The following is a 15162-nucleotide window of genomic DNA, read 5'->3' as shown; positions in this document are numbered from 1 at the left end:
CTAGTTTTCAATTACCTAAACAATATGAAAACCCTTAATAAAATGTCATTTATGTAGACTAGAACAAATGATAGATTATCAAATATGGAATTCATCCATTTTTGAAATATTTGAGGAGCATCTTTTTAGTCCAAATGGCATAACATTCCACATATCATGACCATTAGGAATACCGAAAGCTATTAATTGTTTTGATAATTTATCTCTTATTTTTATTTGCCAAAATCCTGATTTGGTATCGAATTTACTAAAGTATTTGTTATTTTGTATTTTATGTATTAATGATTCTATAGATGGGATAAAAAATTCATCAAATTTTGTAATAGAATTTAACTTCTTATAGTTTATTACTATTCTAGCTTTTCCTCTAACTTCTTTTGCATGATTTCTTACTACAAAACTAGTACACATATATTCAGATGTAGCCGGACTTACTAATCCCAGATTTTCCCATTCTAAGACTTGTCTTTTATATTCTAAAATGTCTTATTCATCATATACTAAAGATTTCATTCTTAAGGTTCGAGTGTTTATCTTTAATTTTATAGACATATATCTAGGAACCTTAGAATCTTTAGACTCGGATGATTTTTTAATAAAAGAAATAGGCAAAAATATGTCAATGTTATGACCTAAAAAATAAAAATAAAAAAATGAAGACATTGTAACTCTAGAAGAAATTTTAAGTCCAGATGTTTGCAACATTACAACAAATAAATAAAAAATTAGAAGTAATTCAACAGTTTGATAAAACATTGAGAATAATAAATCAACAATTAGAACGAAAAAACAACCAAAAATAACAAATAAACCCAATAAAGAATCAACAACTTTATATTGGTCAAATATATTAAAAATAGATGAAAAGAAAAAGAATATATATATATATATCACCTTGGATTCAATCTAAGGTAGCGCCTTCAAAACTACATTATATGCTATCAAATTACTTGATTCACTCCGTTCATTATTATTTATATGTTTTGGATTGTATACAGACAAAAAATTAGGCATATTGGGTTGTAGTTACTTGTAAATTAAGTGATTGCAAAATTAACGGATTTACGACAATATAACTAAAGAGACAATGAACAATATATGTTAAAAGTATTTAATCATCATGATTTTTACTTTATAGATGTTTTGAGACATTTAGATAATAATGAATGGAGCTGGTCATCAATTGAAATAGTCTAATTTATGAATCAATGGGTGCCTCCCGTAGATTGAACCTAGACATCACCTTAGGAACACTTTTCCCATATATCGTGAAATAGACTAATCGACTAACCAAATTCATGATTGGCATCATACATTTTGTTGCAAACAACATCACATGTACATGGTGAAATTTTCACATAGTTAGAAGCTAAGTTGCATGGAAACTATACGGGTACCGATGCGGGTATGGGTACGGACACAACAAATTTGTGAAATGTAGGATACGGGGGCACGGCTACGCATACATGTCAAAATTAATAATTTACATGAGATCGTTATTATTTTTCAATTCATGTGCTATTTGAAATTAATTTCCTATTATATTTTTAAGTTTCTTTTATCTTTTATCATGTTGATTATTATAAATTGGAAAGTACTTTTTTTTAATTAGACGCTCAAACCACCCTTTTAAATCATAGTTTTTAACTTGAATATAGTCCGAAACAACCGGACTCATGTCGAAAGAGTTTTAGAAAATAATATATAGGTCCAAGAAGTGTAATAACAAGTATTTTAAATTAAAACATATATCATATAATTGAATACACGTTTGGGTAAATTTATGCATACATCCACGGAGTGTCCATAAAGTTTGGGTACGAATAAGTATCGGGTACGGGTACGGCTTCATGATTGAAGTACTCGGGTAATATAAGTTAGAAGTCTTCTAGAATATGAATCAAACTAGTTAATAGGGTGATTTTTCAAACAAGTAAATAGTCGTTCATTTTGCACATTACTCATATAATGATTAGAAAATATCTAAACAGTACAACTTTTCTATACATAGATGATGATGAGTGCAAATCATGATGGGTGGTGTCAATCATTATATCGAGTAGTTTATTGGGTCATCTCATGATAATAATCTCATCTCACCATCTTAGTTTATCATTTCTATATATAAAATAAGTGTTTATATATATATATATATATATATATATATATATATATATACTTATTAATATTATTATAATATAAATATATATATATATATATATATAGTAGAGAGAGAACGAGAGAGAAACGTAGTCAACTTAAGTGGACGTCCACTAAGTTTCTTAGTAATGATGATCACTGTGATTGAGCTACATTGTGGATGATGCCGCTCCGTTGAACTTGATCTACAATATTCTAAAACCCTAAGATACCAAATTTAGGGTGAACCCGTCGTGGTTTGACCTTCATCCACTCATATCAAGTTTAACGGTTTGCGAATGAATAGTACTTTTTTACATTGCTCGACGGATGGTCAATCACGACGGGTTTCACCCTAAATTTGGTGTGTTAGGGTTTTAGAATATGTAGATCAAGTTTAACGAACGGATCATCCACAATGTAGTTCAATCAAGTGATCATCAATGATAAGAAACTTAGTGGACGTCCACTTAAGTTGACATAAGTTTCTCTCTCTCTCTCTCTCTCTCTCTCTCTCTCTCTCTATATATATATATATATATATATATATATATAATATATATATAGGTAAAAGCTTATTGTCAACTTAAGTGGATAGGAATAAGTTATACACCACTTTTTAACGCGTGATAATTGCATTGGGATCCGTGATAGATATAGAAGAATTTTTTAAAGATTGTGGCATCTTTTGATGGCACAAAATCTTGAGACAAGATGATTGTGGATAAAAAAGTTTGCGTGATGAACAAGGCTCATATCACTTTAAGTGGATAGGAGTTTTACTCTATATAATATATTATATATAATATATAATTAATAGCCCACCTTAAAAGTCACATCAAAAGGTGTGGGACTCACACTATTTATCTATTGGTACCTCATTTGCTAAATGAGCCACCACCTTATAACTATCAAATCTATATATGTACAAGGAGGAAGAGAGAGAGATGTCTTAAGATGAGTATACTTGGTACTAAGCACAATTTTGATTCTTTGTAGTGATGTTGATGCTTTTCATCCACATATTTTAAGGTGCCCATCTAAAAATGATCCACACTTGATTATCCACTCTTTAGATGAGTGGATGAAAAGTGCCCACATCTCTACCAAGCATACTCTTATTCCTCTATATACATGTATATATGTATGTATGTAAATCTACGCACACTTGTTGAATTTTATTTCGAGAAACCAATACATATGTTGAATAGGGGTGTATTCATATCAAAACAAGGTTATACTAGAATGTTTGTGTCTTAAAGCTTTTGAACAATTATTGACAAAACTAAACATGTTTGCAGGATACAAATTTATGCACATTAAAAGTTCACAGTAACATCATAAACCCCATGGGTTTTCATCTTGCATGTACAACAGTAATATTCATGAAAAGCTGTGCATTTATTTAATTGAGAACGCTTACATACCTGAAGATTGCGGTTGACTCCCAGTTTATGAAGCATCGCATTACAAACTGTATATGACCTACGGGAAGATAATTGCCCCTCATGTTTTTCTGGAAATTTCAAATACAGATAACAGCTCAGAGCATACTTCAGAACAGAATCCCCAAGAAGTTCCAAACGCTCTAAAGAGAAATCCTCACAACATCTTAAAGTTGTGATTGCTTCCAAAATCTAAAAAAAAGAAAAAGCTTTCATTAAACATAAGAATGAATTCGGAAAATTTCCAAATATACTGGTATATAATGAATAATCACATACCAGGGTACTTGATATATAATGAAAATTTCCAAATAAACAGATAAAGCTTTCATTCAACATACCAGGGTACTTGATATACAAGAATCAGAAGACTGAAAAGCGATCTCCCTTCTCAGTTGACAGGCTAGCATTAAGGACTCCATCCGGTGCATTAAAGAAGGAAGCAAATACAGAGACTTCAGAACATCTAATGGTAAATTAATGTGAACTAAAAGTTCTGGAGGCATGTGCACATTATTTGGTGCCCTTTTTACATAAAGGTTGGCACTTTTTGTTTTCTTAGAAGCCGAGTTTCCTACACCAACATTACATGTTAGGAGCATACAATAGCAGATGTACAAAAACTAAAATTTGATAAGTAAAAAAACACTAAACTGTTAACTTTAAAATTTAAATAAACAGCTAACTTTATAATTAAAACAGTAAAAGATTTCATCTGGCTAGCAAAATGGCTTTTCAGATAATGACTTGAATCATTAATAAAAGGAACACGTGTAAATATTTACTACTTTTTTCACTGATGAACACAACAAAAGCACTGCATAAATGTAAAACTTGTACCTGAGATTCTCCGTAGTAGCACTCCTCAATATATATATAATAAAGATGGACCATGTTACATTAATTCAGGACAATACGACACAAAATATATATCCTAAAATACCAATACATTCTCAAAGAATATTATTCAAGCTTAAAAGTGAACCAAAAGAATGTAAATCTACTACTTGTTCGATAGCGCTCTGCCACATTGATCTTTAGCAATATCTCTAGTAAACTGCTACTGAATTTTAAAACTCACGTGAAATGGGGTGAATGATCAACTCCCAGTGCTGTCTGTTCATGGACTTTATAACTATTAGCATTTTCTAAATGAACCTAGACATCACTTAGTCATTAAACAATAACAAAGTATTTAGCCAAACACTTTGGAGCCGGTTGTAGAAATACAATTTCTCCATTTAGGTTGGTAATGGGCTTTCACTTTTGTTAAGTAAACACAGAGCAGTGAATATGAATATTAATTAGCAATTTGGCATCTTCTACAGGATCATTGGTTATCAAATGATCTCATCCGTCATGGACAAGAAAAAGTGCTTCTCATTCTGTCAGTAAGATGGGAATATTCCAGGATATCTTCAAACACTGGATAATTTACAGGTCATTCCACCACCAAATCAGAATAAGAGCACAAGTAGTTACCTAGTCTGGAGGCAGTAAGGAGAATGGAAGCACTAAAAGTCTGTGAGGTTTATCAGATTAAACTTCTCCCAAGACATCAGGGTGAATGAGTTCATCAAGGAGATTAAATTGACTTGATTGATAAAAGGTTTGCTTTCTATGCATAGTCCAAGTAAGAGGAAGTAGCCAAAAGATCAATTGCTTATTTCTAACGAGCCAATAATGAGGAAATATTTTCATGCTATGAGCTTACATTATACATGTTGTCTTATTGTCAACATAGTTAGATTCAAAGCATATCCATTGGTAACTTTATCATTACAAATCATACAGACAGGAATAGATGCCAGCGTATGCTCATAGGAGAAAGAAGTTTTCTATTAGAAATAAAGTAGAGGGGAATGAGGAGAAATAAAATTGAAATTTTAGTTCCAAAGTAACAAATCATATTTGTCAGAAGACTTTAAGGTCTCATACCATAGCTCTTTATAACTTCCAAGTTCCAAATGCACGAGAATAAGTAAGACCTGATCTTAATCGAACAAACAAAACTAATCAGTTGAATGACAAACAAATCAAACTAAGAAACAAATGAACTGACTTGTAAACCATTCTAACAAATACTAAGTGAAAAATTCATCTATCAATTCCTTTTTTTCTCTTCTTGATCATTTTAACTCTGAGATATTCCCTCCGGTCCTATGCTTAGGGCGCATTTGATAGTCTGTAGTTGGAGAAACAATGTATCTCTAACTACATGCATAGTGCAGTTGGAGATGCAATCTAGTGTTTGGTTAGCATATTTATCCAACTACATAAAATTTTAAAATAATTTAATTATGATATATCAGTTTTAATGTAATTTTCACAATAGAAATACTAACAATAGAATTGGCATAAGCTTATGGCCTGTACATGTTTTTTGTACACACATAATCAAGACAATGTAAGCATAGCAAGCCTTATTCATTTACATGTTTCAGGTATCAAGTAAATTATCGGTTTATCTTGCTCTCTAATGCAAAGTATTAACAAATGACTATTGCATGAAGTACTGCTTATGTCAACATAATTATGAAATATAAATTAGTAGGAGTAACTAATACCTTATGCAAACAAACAACTTTATGGAATAAAAACTATAAGTAAAATTTTCAGGATCTGCTAAATAAAAAAAGACGTTGACAAAGCAAGCACAAAATAAACCTTCGAATTTAATGTTTGAAGATAGAAGATTGTGTGGATTATGGCTGTGCTTTAAAAGTAATAATGGTTGTCCTGGATGCTGAAGCACAATCCCATACCTGTATGAGTAGTACATCAGTTATGACGACGTAATTCCAGATTCCAATCAGGTGAATAACTATATAAGAAAACATTACGAAAGTGTCACCTACTTTTTGGAGAAGTACTCTGTAAATGTCGCAAAATCAGGTACCTCAAATGGACTATCAGCGGACATTCCGGCTTGTACATCAATAATGGAGTATAACTTCCCCGTATGGATTCCCATTACTACCATATATTTAACCTTTTGATAATGTACTGTTTTATTTGCCAGGTGAATCATGTCTAGTATACAGCTATCCGTCGCATCTGATTTTTCAGAAACCAGTGAAGCATCAACTTCGGCGTCACAAAAGTTCTTCGCTTTGGGCACATTGCTAGCTATTAAAAAATCAACCACGGAAGCAGCATCTCGGATCCCATTCCAGTTGATTCTTACAGTGTCTTGATCTTCACAAGGAGACACAAGGGGCAGAAGCATATACATATACGACATATTCCACAATAGGCTTCTATCTTCATTGAATAGCAGTTGTCGGGGTTCTCCTGATGACTTTGATCCTTTAAAAAGCTTCCCAAAGGCACCATTGAAAAACAGTTCGTGGAAGCGTTTTGCTTGCTCTACCTGCCATTAGATGTCAAATTATTAAGAGAAGCACAGAAAAAGAGACAATATTTTCATTCAGTAATCAGAGCCAGAGACCTGTTCCGCATCCAAATGAATTGACCCACATGGAGAGACAGAAGTTTTGACCATCTTGTCGACTAAGTAAAGATCAATTTCCACACAGGCAACATCTTTATCCAGCGCAGCATCGACCAGTAGAACAAAACTACTATATTTTTGCTCAGGTTTATTGCATAAGAAATTGAACTTATATCCCTGCAAAGTGACACCAACCTTTCGGTGCACCCAATCTCCTGATAAAGCAGATATGGGGACCGTGCCATGTAGTTCTTTTCTTTTTGTTGTTCCTTCATATAAAAATGGATAAGGAAAAATTACTTACATTTGCAAAAACTTGTCAAAAGTGGATGCACAATATAGCTTTTAATCCCAAAAATTATGCAGAGCTACTGAAACCAGGACTTAGAACTTGCCTGATACTTAGTCAAGTACAAGAAGTTACCAGGCACAAATAGTTCTTTTAGCAATTATTTTTATTGCACCCATCTGAGTGAATACATTTCTACAATAAAATATTATTAATGCTCTATGAGAAACCCATGTAAGAATAGGAAAAAGGGACAAATGTGAACAACTCCAAATGTGCATATTTGTAAAGTGAACGTGCACAAAAAATCATGTCTTGAGATTATCTCCAGTGAAATGGAATGAATCATAGCTACTATTCTTGAGGGAGGAAATATGATAAAACCCTCTGCTACATGGAAAAGGGTATGGGTATGGAGCATGTAATTTTTTAAACTGCATGTTGCGTCTTAGGAGCAAAATGATGAACAGCACAGGGTTCTAGTGAGAAAACCTCCAGAACCCCACACAACCTGGTGAACTGCGACATGATGTCAGGACCTTTAAAAGTACATACTATCACATAAGGTATCTGCTTAAAAAGTGTCTGGTACATAATAGTTCCAGAAAACCCCGGAGAGCATGTGTAAATAGAATTTTATAGGTGGAGCATGATTTTAAATATCGGCTGATAATCCGATATTATCGCCGAGTTATCGGATTTGGGAGATTTCCGCTAGGATAAGTAGGATTTTTAATCGGTTATCTTTTTTATGGGTTTATCGGCGAGTTATCGGCGATAAAAGCACTTATCGGCTGATAAGGGAGGCTAAAAATATCGGCTTTATCGGAGAGTTATCGTTTTTATGCAAGTTTCGCTTTCTACAATTGGTCAGTGATTCTAAATATGATTATTTACATTTTGGTATGTTTATATTTTATTAAGCATGGTTAGATTATATTTTTTGGTTATTATATTATATATATACACCATCCAGTATATCACTCCGGTAAATCTTACTTATCCACGATATATCCCCGATTTTCGCTATCCGAGAAGGATTTTGACCGTCCGATAAATCCCCGATAACCGATATTTAAAAACTTGAGGTGGAGTCACGGAAAAGTCCAGGGTTATGCATGCTCAGGTATTAGATTACTAGAATAAGAAGTCTCCGCTCAGAGAATTACAAAATGGATTTCAGTCACGTAGACGAATGTTCAAGAAAATATTACTAGATATCTGATCACAGCTAAGAGAAATTAATGAAAGAAAATCAATTGATAAAAACGAATAGGGGCAATATCTTGTTCAGTAATAATTATCAAGGATTTCCTTTTAAGAGTGGAAAGCAGGTTCTAATGCAAATTTACAAGTGAATATTGCTATCTATATAGACCAAACTCTGCATTATGGGAACTGTTGACTGACAAAATCAATTCCATGAACGTAAAAATATAAGGCAAAATGAACATCGATAGTAATTTCCAAAGCATAATTAAATGAATATCAGAAGTTGCCAACAGAAATCATGCTCACTTCCCACCTTTTCCGTAGAACTCTTCTGGGAGGGGGTTAAAAAAAAACATGCACCCGAAATATGGATACTGCCTACAGTAATTCAAGTTACACCATGCGCACCGAGTGCATAGGTCAAAATGAACTAGAAATTTTAAAACTAATGAATGGTATTTATATATTGAAAACGAATCAGGATTGCTCTCAACCAAATTTGTCGCACAGAACAAATTAAAATTGATTGCTTTAACTGTGATAAAAATAAAAAACAAATACATGTTACATAAATCCATTGTACAATGGGGAAAGAAAAAAAGATACTACCTGCACCAGCAGCAGATTTCTTATCTCCTTTACTCAGTTCAATATCCAGAGTCTCTTCAATAATAGGAACAAGATGATCATCAAGCGCCCCCAGTTGGTGCAGTTTTTTACAGGCATCCAAACATACAAGCTGCTTTGCTTTCTGATTATTTCGACAAAGCGGGCCAACTAACTTTTGAAAAGCAGCACCTGGAGGTAAAATTAATGTACACTCGGAAGATCCATCATGAGTATTATATTGAAAGTTTGGTCTAGGAGAGTAATACCTACAATAAAAATAAAATGTTGACAAACCAAAAGACACTTGCTCAAAAAAGTATAATATATCAAGGAAAACTCCAAAAAAATTAAGAGAGATTAAACCATACTTGTCTTTAGGCAGCTTTTCACAATATCTATATATAAGACCAACACTGGAATCAATTGTTATTGTTGCCCCAGTTGAATGAACACGGAATGCCTCCATCTCGTTATCCTTAGGCAATTTTCGGACGAGGGAAATAGAGTTTCTATTTAAAGCAGTATCCATCATCGAGTGCTCACTCCTGATGATACTAAATAACAAATCCCTTTGTTGAATGTTTCCCCTGCAAATGTTGCATAGATTAGAACCTACTCCTAAGCTTATTAACAAAGCCAGGTCTCTTAAGAGAGGCAAAAAAACTCTTCTTGCAAGTATTTGATATTAAAAAATAAGGATTATGTTTTGTACCCCTCCTATGATATAAGTTCATCTCCCCTAACTTTCATTTGATTAAGCATCCACTTGCAAGGGTTAAACCAAATCTACTGGTTGGCTAGGTCATAGAGGTATGTATGATCAACAAGGGTCATTTCATGAAGGGGTTTTTCACAAAACTGAGTGACAACTAGCAAATATGATGGCCTAAGTCGCATTTACCTTAAAATATTTTTTTAACCGCTTCTTAATGGAGAAGGGGTTCCAATTCTTCAATCCTTGTTCAAGTAGCTTAATTAGTCAAGTTGTTGAACCAAATCAAGTTCATGTTGTTTAGGATTTACAAAAAAATAATGAAGAAGATAATTCAGGAAAGTTGGTTCAACAATGCCTTTAAAAGTTACCTTGACCATTTTATCAATACGTAGTAACTTTGAACATATCTTCAGCTATTCCCTTGATATAATTTATACCTGTTTCAAATCCTTTCTCCACAAGGAGCAAGTTCACACAACCACCCAGAAGGCTTTGACAAGAAAACATGTTATAGTATAAAATTATAATTCTCAAACTTTACCACATCTTCTGAGTTTTGGAGTTGGGGAAGACACTATAAGATTGTAACCATACCCACATTTATTTGCTACCGGACACTCGTTTTAAAGCTGGTTTAAGAAAGGGCATTATTGAATAAATGGCTCACATTTTGACTCATGGAAAGAACCCGCAACCTACCGGGCATGCTACAGTACAAAATAATGTCCTCAACTCTGACCATAACTTTGGAATTTTGTGTGGTGGAAGAGACTTCGAGAAAGTCAGGAATACCTTTTTCCTGTTAGGAAACAATATGTTGCTTGTGTTAGGACTCATGTTTATGAGCCTACTTTCTAATCTAGTTTTGATAATTAACAAACAATTTCTAATCTTGTTTTTTAGTATTTGTGTTTTTCATCCAACATGAATCCAGGTCGGAGGTTGGAAGGATTTGTCCCTTAACGATGATATTTTGGAGGTTGGAAGGATATTGAAACGAAGCCGTCGCAATTTCAAGTCAAGACTCATTATCACGCTTCATCCCGCAACCAAGATTGAGCATCATGAAGATCACTAGCTTGGTATAATGTTTTAAGTTTTAGTTGTGTACTTTATGTTACTTTAAACTCAAATCATACTCGTACACGTTTTCTCGATTTATCGTATCATACATCCATTTAAGAATATATTGTATTTTTGGATTATTAACTTAATGAAAACTTTTACATCTTTTTTAAAGTCCATTAATCCAATAAAAAGAATTTCAAAACTTGTTTGAAATAATTTCATCAAAATCAAGTGTTTAACAAACTCGTATTTTTGAACGTTTTACAAAATGATGAGTTTTTTCACAAATAAAAAATGTTATTTTAGAAATTTCTTTTCTAACATGTTTATTTTCATATATATAAACATTTCCCCAAGTTTTACTATTTTTGGAGTTGATTTACTATTTTTTATCGAATTTAGAAAATCAAGCTTTTAGCAGTTTAAGTATTTGAAAAATCAACTGTGGTCGACCGATCGGCTCCACCAGTCGACCGATCAAAAGAATTTTTCAGTGTCTGATTTTTCAGTCTTATCAGTCCACTGATTTATTAAATCAGTTGACCGAGCACAGTGTTTTCAGTCGACCGATTTTTCTTATCAGTCGACCGATTCTGGTTGTCTGCCTTTGTATATTGTAACGGCTATTTTATTAGTCAGTCGACTGATCTGCCTTTTTTATTGTAACAACTAGTTTTTGGCTGCTTTAATTTTGAGGCTATAAATAGGCCTCAAGCCTTAATTTTTTAAAAGTTTTTTTTATAAGAGTTTACAAGGGAGTTTTTTCGAGTTTGTTTTAAGGGTTTTGAGAAATATCAAGTTTGCAAAAAGAGTTTTACAAAGAGAAGGATTTCAATTGCAAAAAGAGTTTTACAAAGAGAAGGATTTCAATTTCGATGTTGAGGAGTTCAACCTCAAATCTCTATATCTACATCTTTTTGTTTAGAGAAGTTTTTTTAAACTCATTCTCTAGCTAATTTATATTTTGATTATCATTTATAAGCTAAATTTATTTGAGTTTAATTTCACTTTTACTCATTGTATACACACAACCACTTGAGAACGAAGAGAAAGGTAACACGGGTAGGCCAACACTTAGAGGAGTGTAACTTGTGGGATTGATAACGTGTCTTATAAGTGTTATCGGTGAACGTTGAAAACCGTTAGTGTAGTTATTTTGTGAAATAGTGGAGAATCTCCTTGAGCGAGGAGTGGAGATGTAGATCGTGAGTTGACCGAACTCCGTGACCAAATCTTGTGTTTGGCTTTGGCGTATATTTTCTCTTATATCTTGTGCTCATTGTTTATATTGCCTATTGTCATATTGTTCATTGCATATCTTGCATATAATTTGTTGTACATCATATTGTTAGGATATTACATTGTAAAATTTTAATTTGGCATCGATATCGGATAAGATTAGCAATTACCCTATTCACCCCCTCCCTCTAGGGTACTTTCATTTGATATCAGAGCTTGGTGCTCTTGATTTGTGTGCTAAATCGCCTTGAGTCAAAAATCCTCGCTCTATATTTTTGCTAATCTAGTTTTGTAATTTTTAATTACTTGCATAGTCTTCATGAATATACACGGTACACCTAGTTTAGAATATATCATAGATATTGCTCCTAAATTTAATGATTTCCCTTATGCTCAATGGATGTTTAGATTTAAACTATTTGTTAAATCTAAACATATTGATTTGTGGGAAGTGATTGATTGTGCTTATGTTTTGCCACGTTGGAGAAATCCAAGTGGAGCAATGATGATAAAAGGATGTTTATTTTGAACAAACTCTAGTTAGAATTTTTGCTTAATGCTTTTGATCTATCTAATATCTAACAAACTTGCTTCTTTTGATAGTGCCTACACATTGTGAAAACATATAGAGACACATCACGACAACTTAAAGGAAATCCAACGCATTCCGGTGAATTCTGCTTCAAGAGAGATTGGAGTATCTTCATACACACGACCACTAGACGATTGCCCTAGTGAGGTATGCGAGTCTGAATCCGAAAGTGAATTTTCTATTGATGAACTCGCTTGTACATATGAGAGATTAATGCATGCCTACAACAAATTGCATCATAATTTTGAAAATTTGCAAATCAAGCATGTAAACCTAAAATCCGATCATAATTTGTTAGCAATTAAATTTGATATCATTGCCAAAGAAAATATGATTCTTAAAGATAGCAATGATAAATTAAAATTGGATATTGCTAACTTATCTCGTGATAAGAATGATGCCATATTAGAAGTAAAAACAATTAGAAATAAATTTAATTCTTATAAAAATAATCATGTTTGTTCTACTTCTATTGCTAATGCTAGTGTGCAAAATGATGAGTTAAATCACATGAAAAATCGTATTTCTTTTTTAGATTCAACCTTAACAAAATACATGACAACAATAAGAAACTTATGAACTTGTGTGCAAAGTCACGTGCCACTATTTCTAAACCACCCGTACACTATGCACACATGTATAGTAAATTTTATAAATGCTCCATTTTCGATCGTAAAAACCATCTTGCTAGATTTTTTTATAATGCACAAAAACCCATAAATACCAATGTTATTGCTCATTGTGCATCTCACAAAGTTTTTTCATCACATACACACACATGCACACATTGTTCATCATAAACATAATAGTGTGTTTAAATGTGATTTTTGTGGTAGACTTGGTCATTTGGCCATATTTTGTTTTGTTTTGAAAAATTTTACATTTACAAAATGCTTTAAAAAGACCACCTTTATTTGCAAATATTTCTTGTGCACAATCAAAAAGGCATCATAAATAAGTGCATTCATTCCATTGCACTTATTGCAATAGGATGGGTCATTTGCGAAATTATTATTATGACCGGACATGTGCACTAAATGCGTCCAAATGAGATCATAACCCAAGGGTTTTGGATTTAATTGATAGGGGTCATGTCCCTAAACTATTCGGCATCAAGAGTGTTTGGGTGCCAAAACATGTTTAAAATTTTAAAAATAAGTTTATTGCATTTCCGGTTTTATGATTTTAAAAGATGATTTTTGTTCATTTTTTTTGTAAACAAATTATAAATATTTGTACAAAATATTTAAAATAAAATATTTTCATCATATTTAGAAAAGAACTTTATGTGTGTGTGTGTGTATATATATATATATATATATATATATATATATATATATATATTCATTTTTAATTATAATATAAATGGTGTATTAAGTTTTTTCAATATTGGTTTAAGTTTAAAAATGCATGAGATTTCAGTGTGTCATCAGTCGGCTGATTTTCTTCATCAGTCGATCGATGATTGATACTCAGTCGACTAACCAGTGCATTTTCTGAATTTTCCTGAGTTTTTGTTATTAGATCTTTGTCTTCAAACCCGACCCATTTAATACCCGTTTATACTTTCCTTTAATCCTATCCATTGACTTATTGGTTGAACAAATCATGGCCTTCAAACTCTATATATATCAACAAACCAAACCAAAACTCTCACTTCCAAAATTTCTAGTCGCTCAAAACCCTAGTTGCTGATTCCCGACCGGTCAACCGACGGATCCCACCAGTCAATCGATCGCTGCTGCCTAGAGGAATTCTGCTGCTCATGCTTGGTAAAATCCTTTCCTCTCTTTTCAGCTTGTTTCTATATTTAGTATTGTCTAAGATCAATATTCTCTTGATCATGTCTTTTCCTAAACGATCTATAGACATAATAGAGCTGATGATTCCGCATCTTATGTTTCCAATTCCCAATGCTACCTTCATAACCCACATATAATTGACAAATATCAAAATATTTGTAAATTAAGCATCTTTCCGGGTAGATTCGTTAATTTCCCTGAATTGTTAAATTTTTAATTGCATACCTATTTTGAGAATGCTGGGTTACATGACCTTCTTACCCATACTAATCAACTACCATATTACCCGAACCTTATTTACCTGTTTTACACAAATATGGTACTTCAACAAACTGATGATGAAACCTCCATTCACAGAGCCTATGTTAAGGGTTGGGAACTAATTTTCTCTTCTGATGATTTAACTGAAATCCTTAACATTCCTACTGGAGACTCCTTACTTGAAGATTTAGACTTCGATGATCCTTCGATCAACTCTATGATATATCTTTCAAGCAAGGAGTACCCTATGTTAAACAGCTCCATCACTCCCTCTGCGAATTAATTGCCTGTATCATCTCTTATAACATAATTCCCAAAATTAGGAGTTATGATCATT

General features: G+C 32.7%; 1 protein-coding gene across 1 annotated transcript in view; it reads right to left on the bottom strand.

The window, feature by feature from the left end:
- Positions 1 to 15162, bottom strand: part of LOC109826075 (endoribonuclease Dicer homolog 3a) — a 56776-nt gene that overhangs the window by 9614 nt on the left and 32000 nt on the right. The window contains exons 13-19 of the mRNA XM_020393040.1: positions 9517 to 9735; positions 9149 to 9414; positions 7036 to 7307; positions 6443 to 6957; positions 6252 to 6349; positions 3926 to 4158; positions 3567 to 3776 (exon numbers count right to left, since the gene is read on the bottom strand). Of these exons, the coding sequence (XP_020248629.1) occupies positions 3567 to 3776; positions 3926 to 4158; positions 6252 to 6349; positions 6443 to 6957; positions 7036 to 7307; positions 9149 to 9414; positions 9517 to 9735 (1813 nt within the window). The remainder of the gene's footprint in view (positions 1 to 3566; positions 3777 to 3925; positions 4159 to 6251; positions 6350 to 6442; positions 6958 to 7035; positions 7308 to 9148; positions 9415 to 9516; positions 9736 to 15162) is intronic.

This window comes from Asparagus officinalis, chromosome 10 (assembly GCF_001876935.1).
Source record: "Asparagus officinalis chromosome 10, Aspof.V1, whole genome shotgun sequence".
NCBI lineage: Eukaryota > Viridiplantae > Streptophyta > Magnoliopsida > Asparagales > Asparagaceae > Asparagus > Asparagus officinalis.
This window is presented reverse-complemented; position numbering and strand designations above follow the sequence as displayed.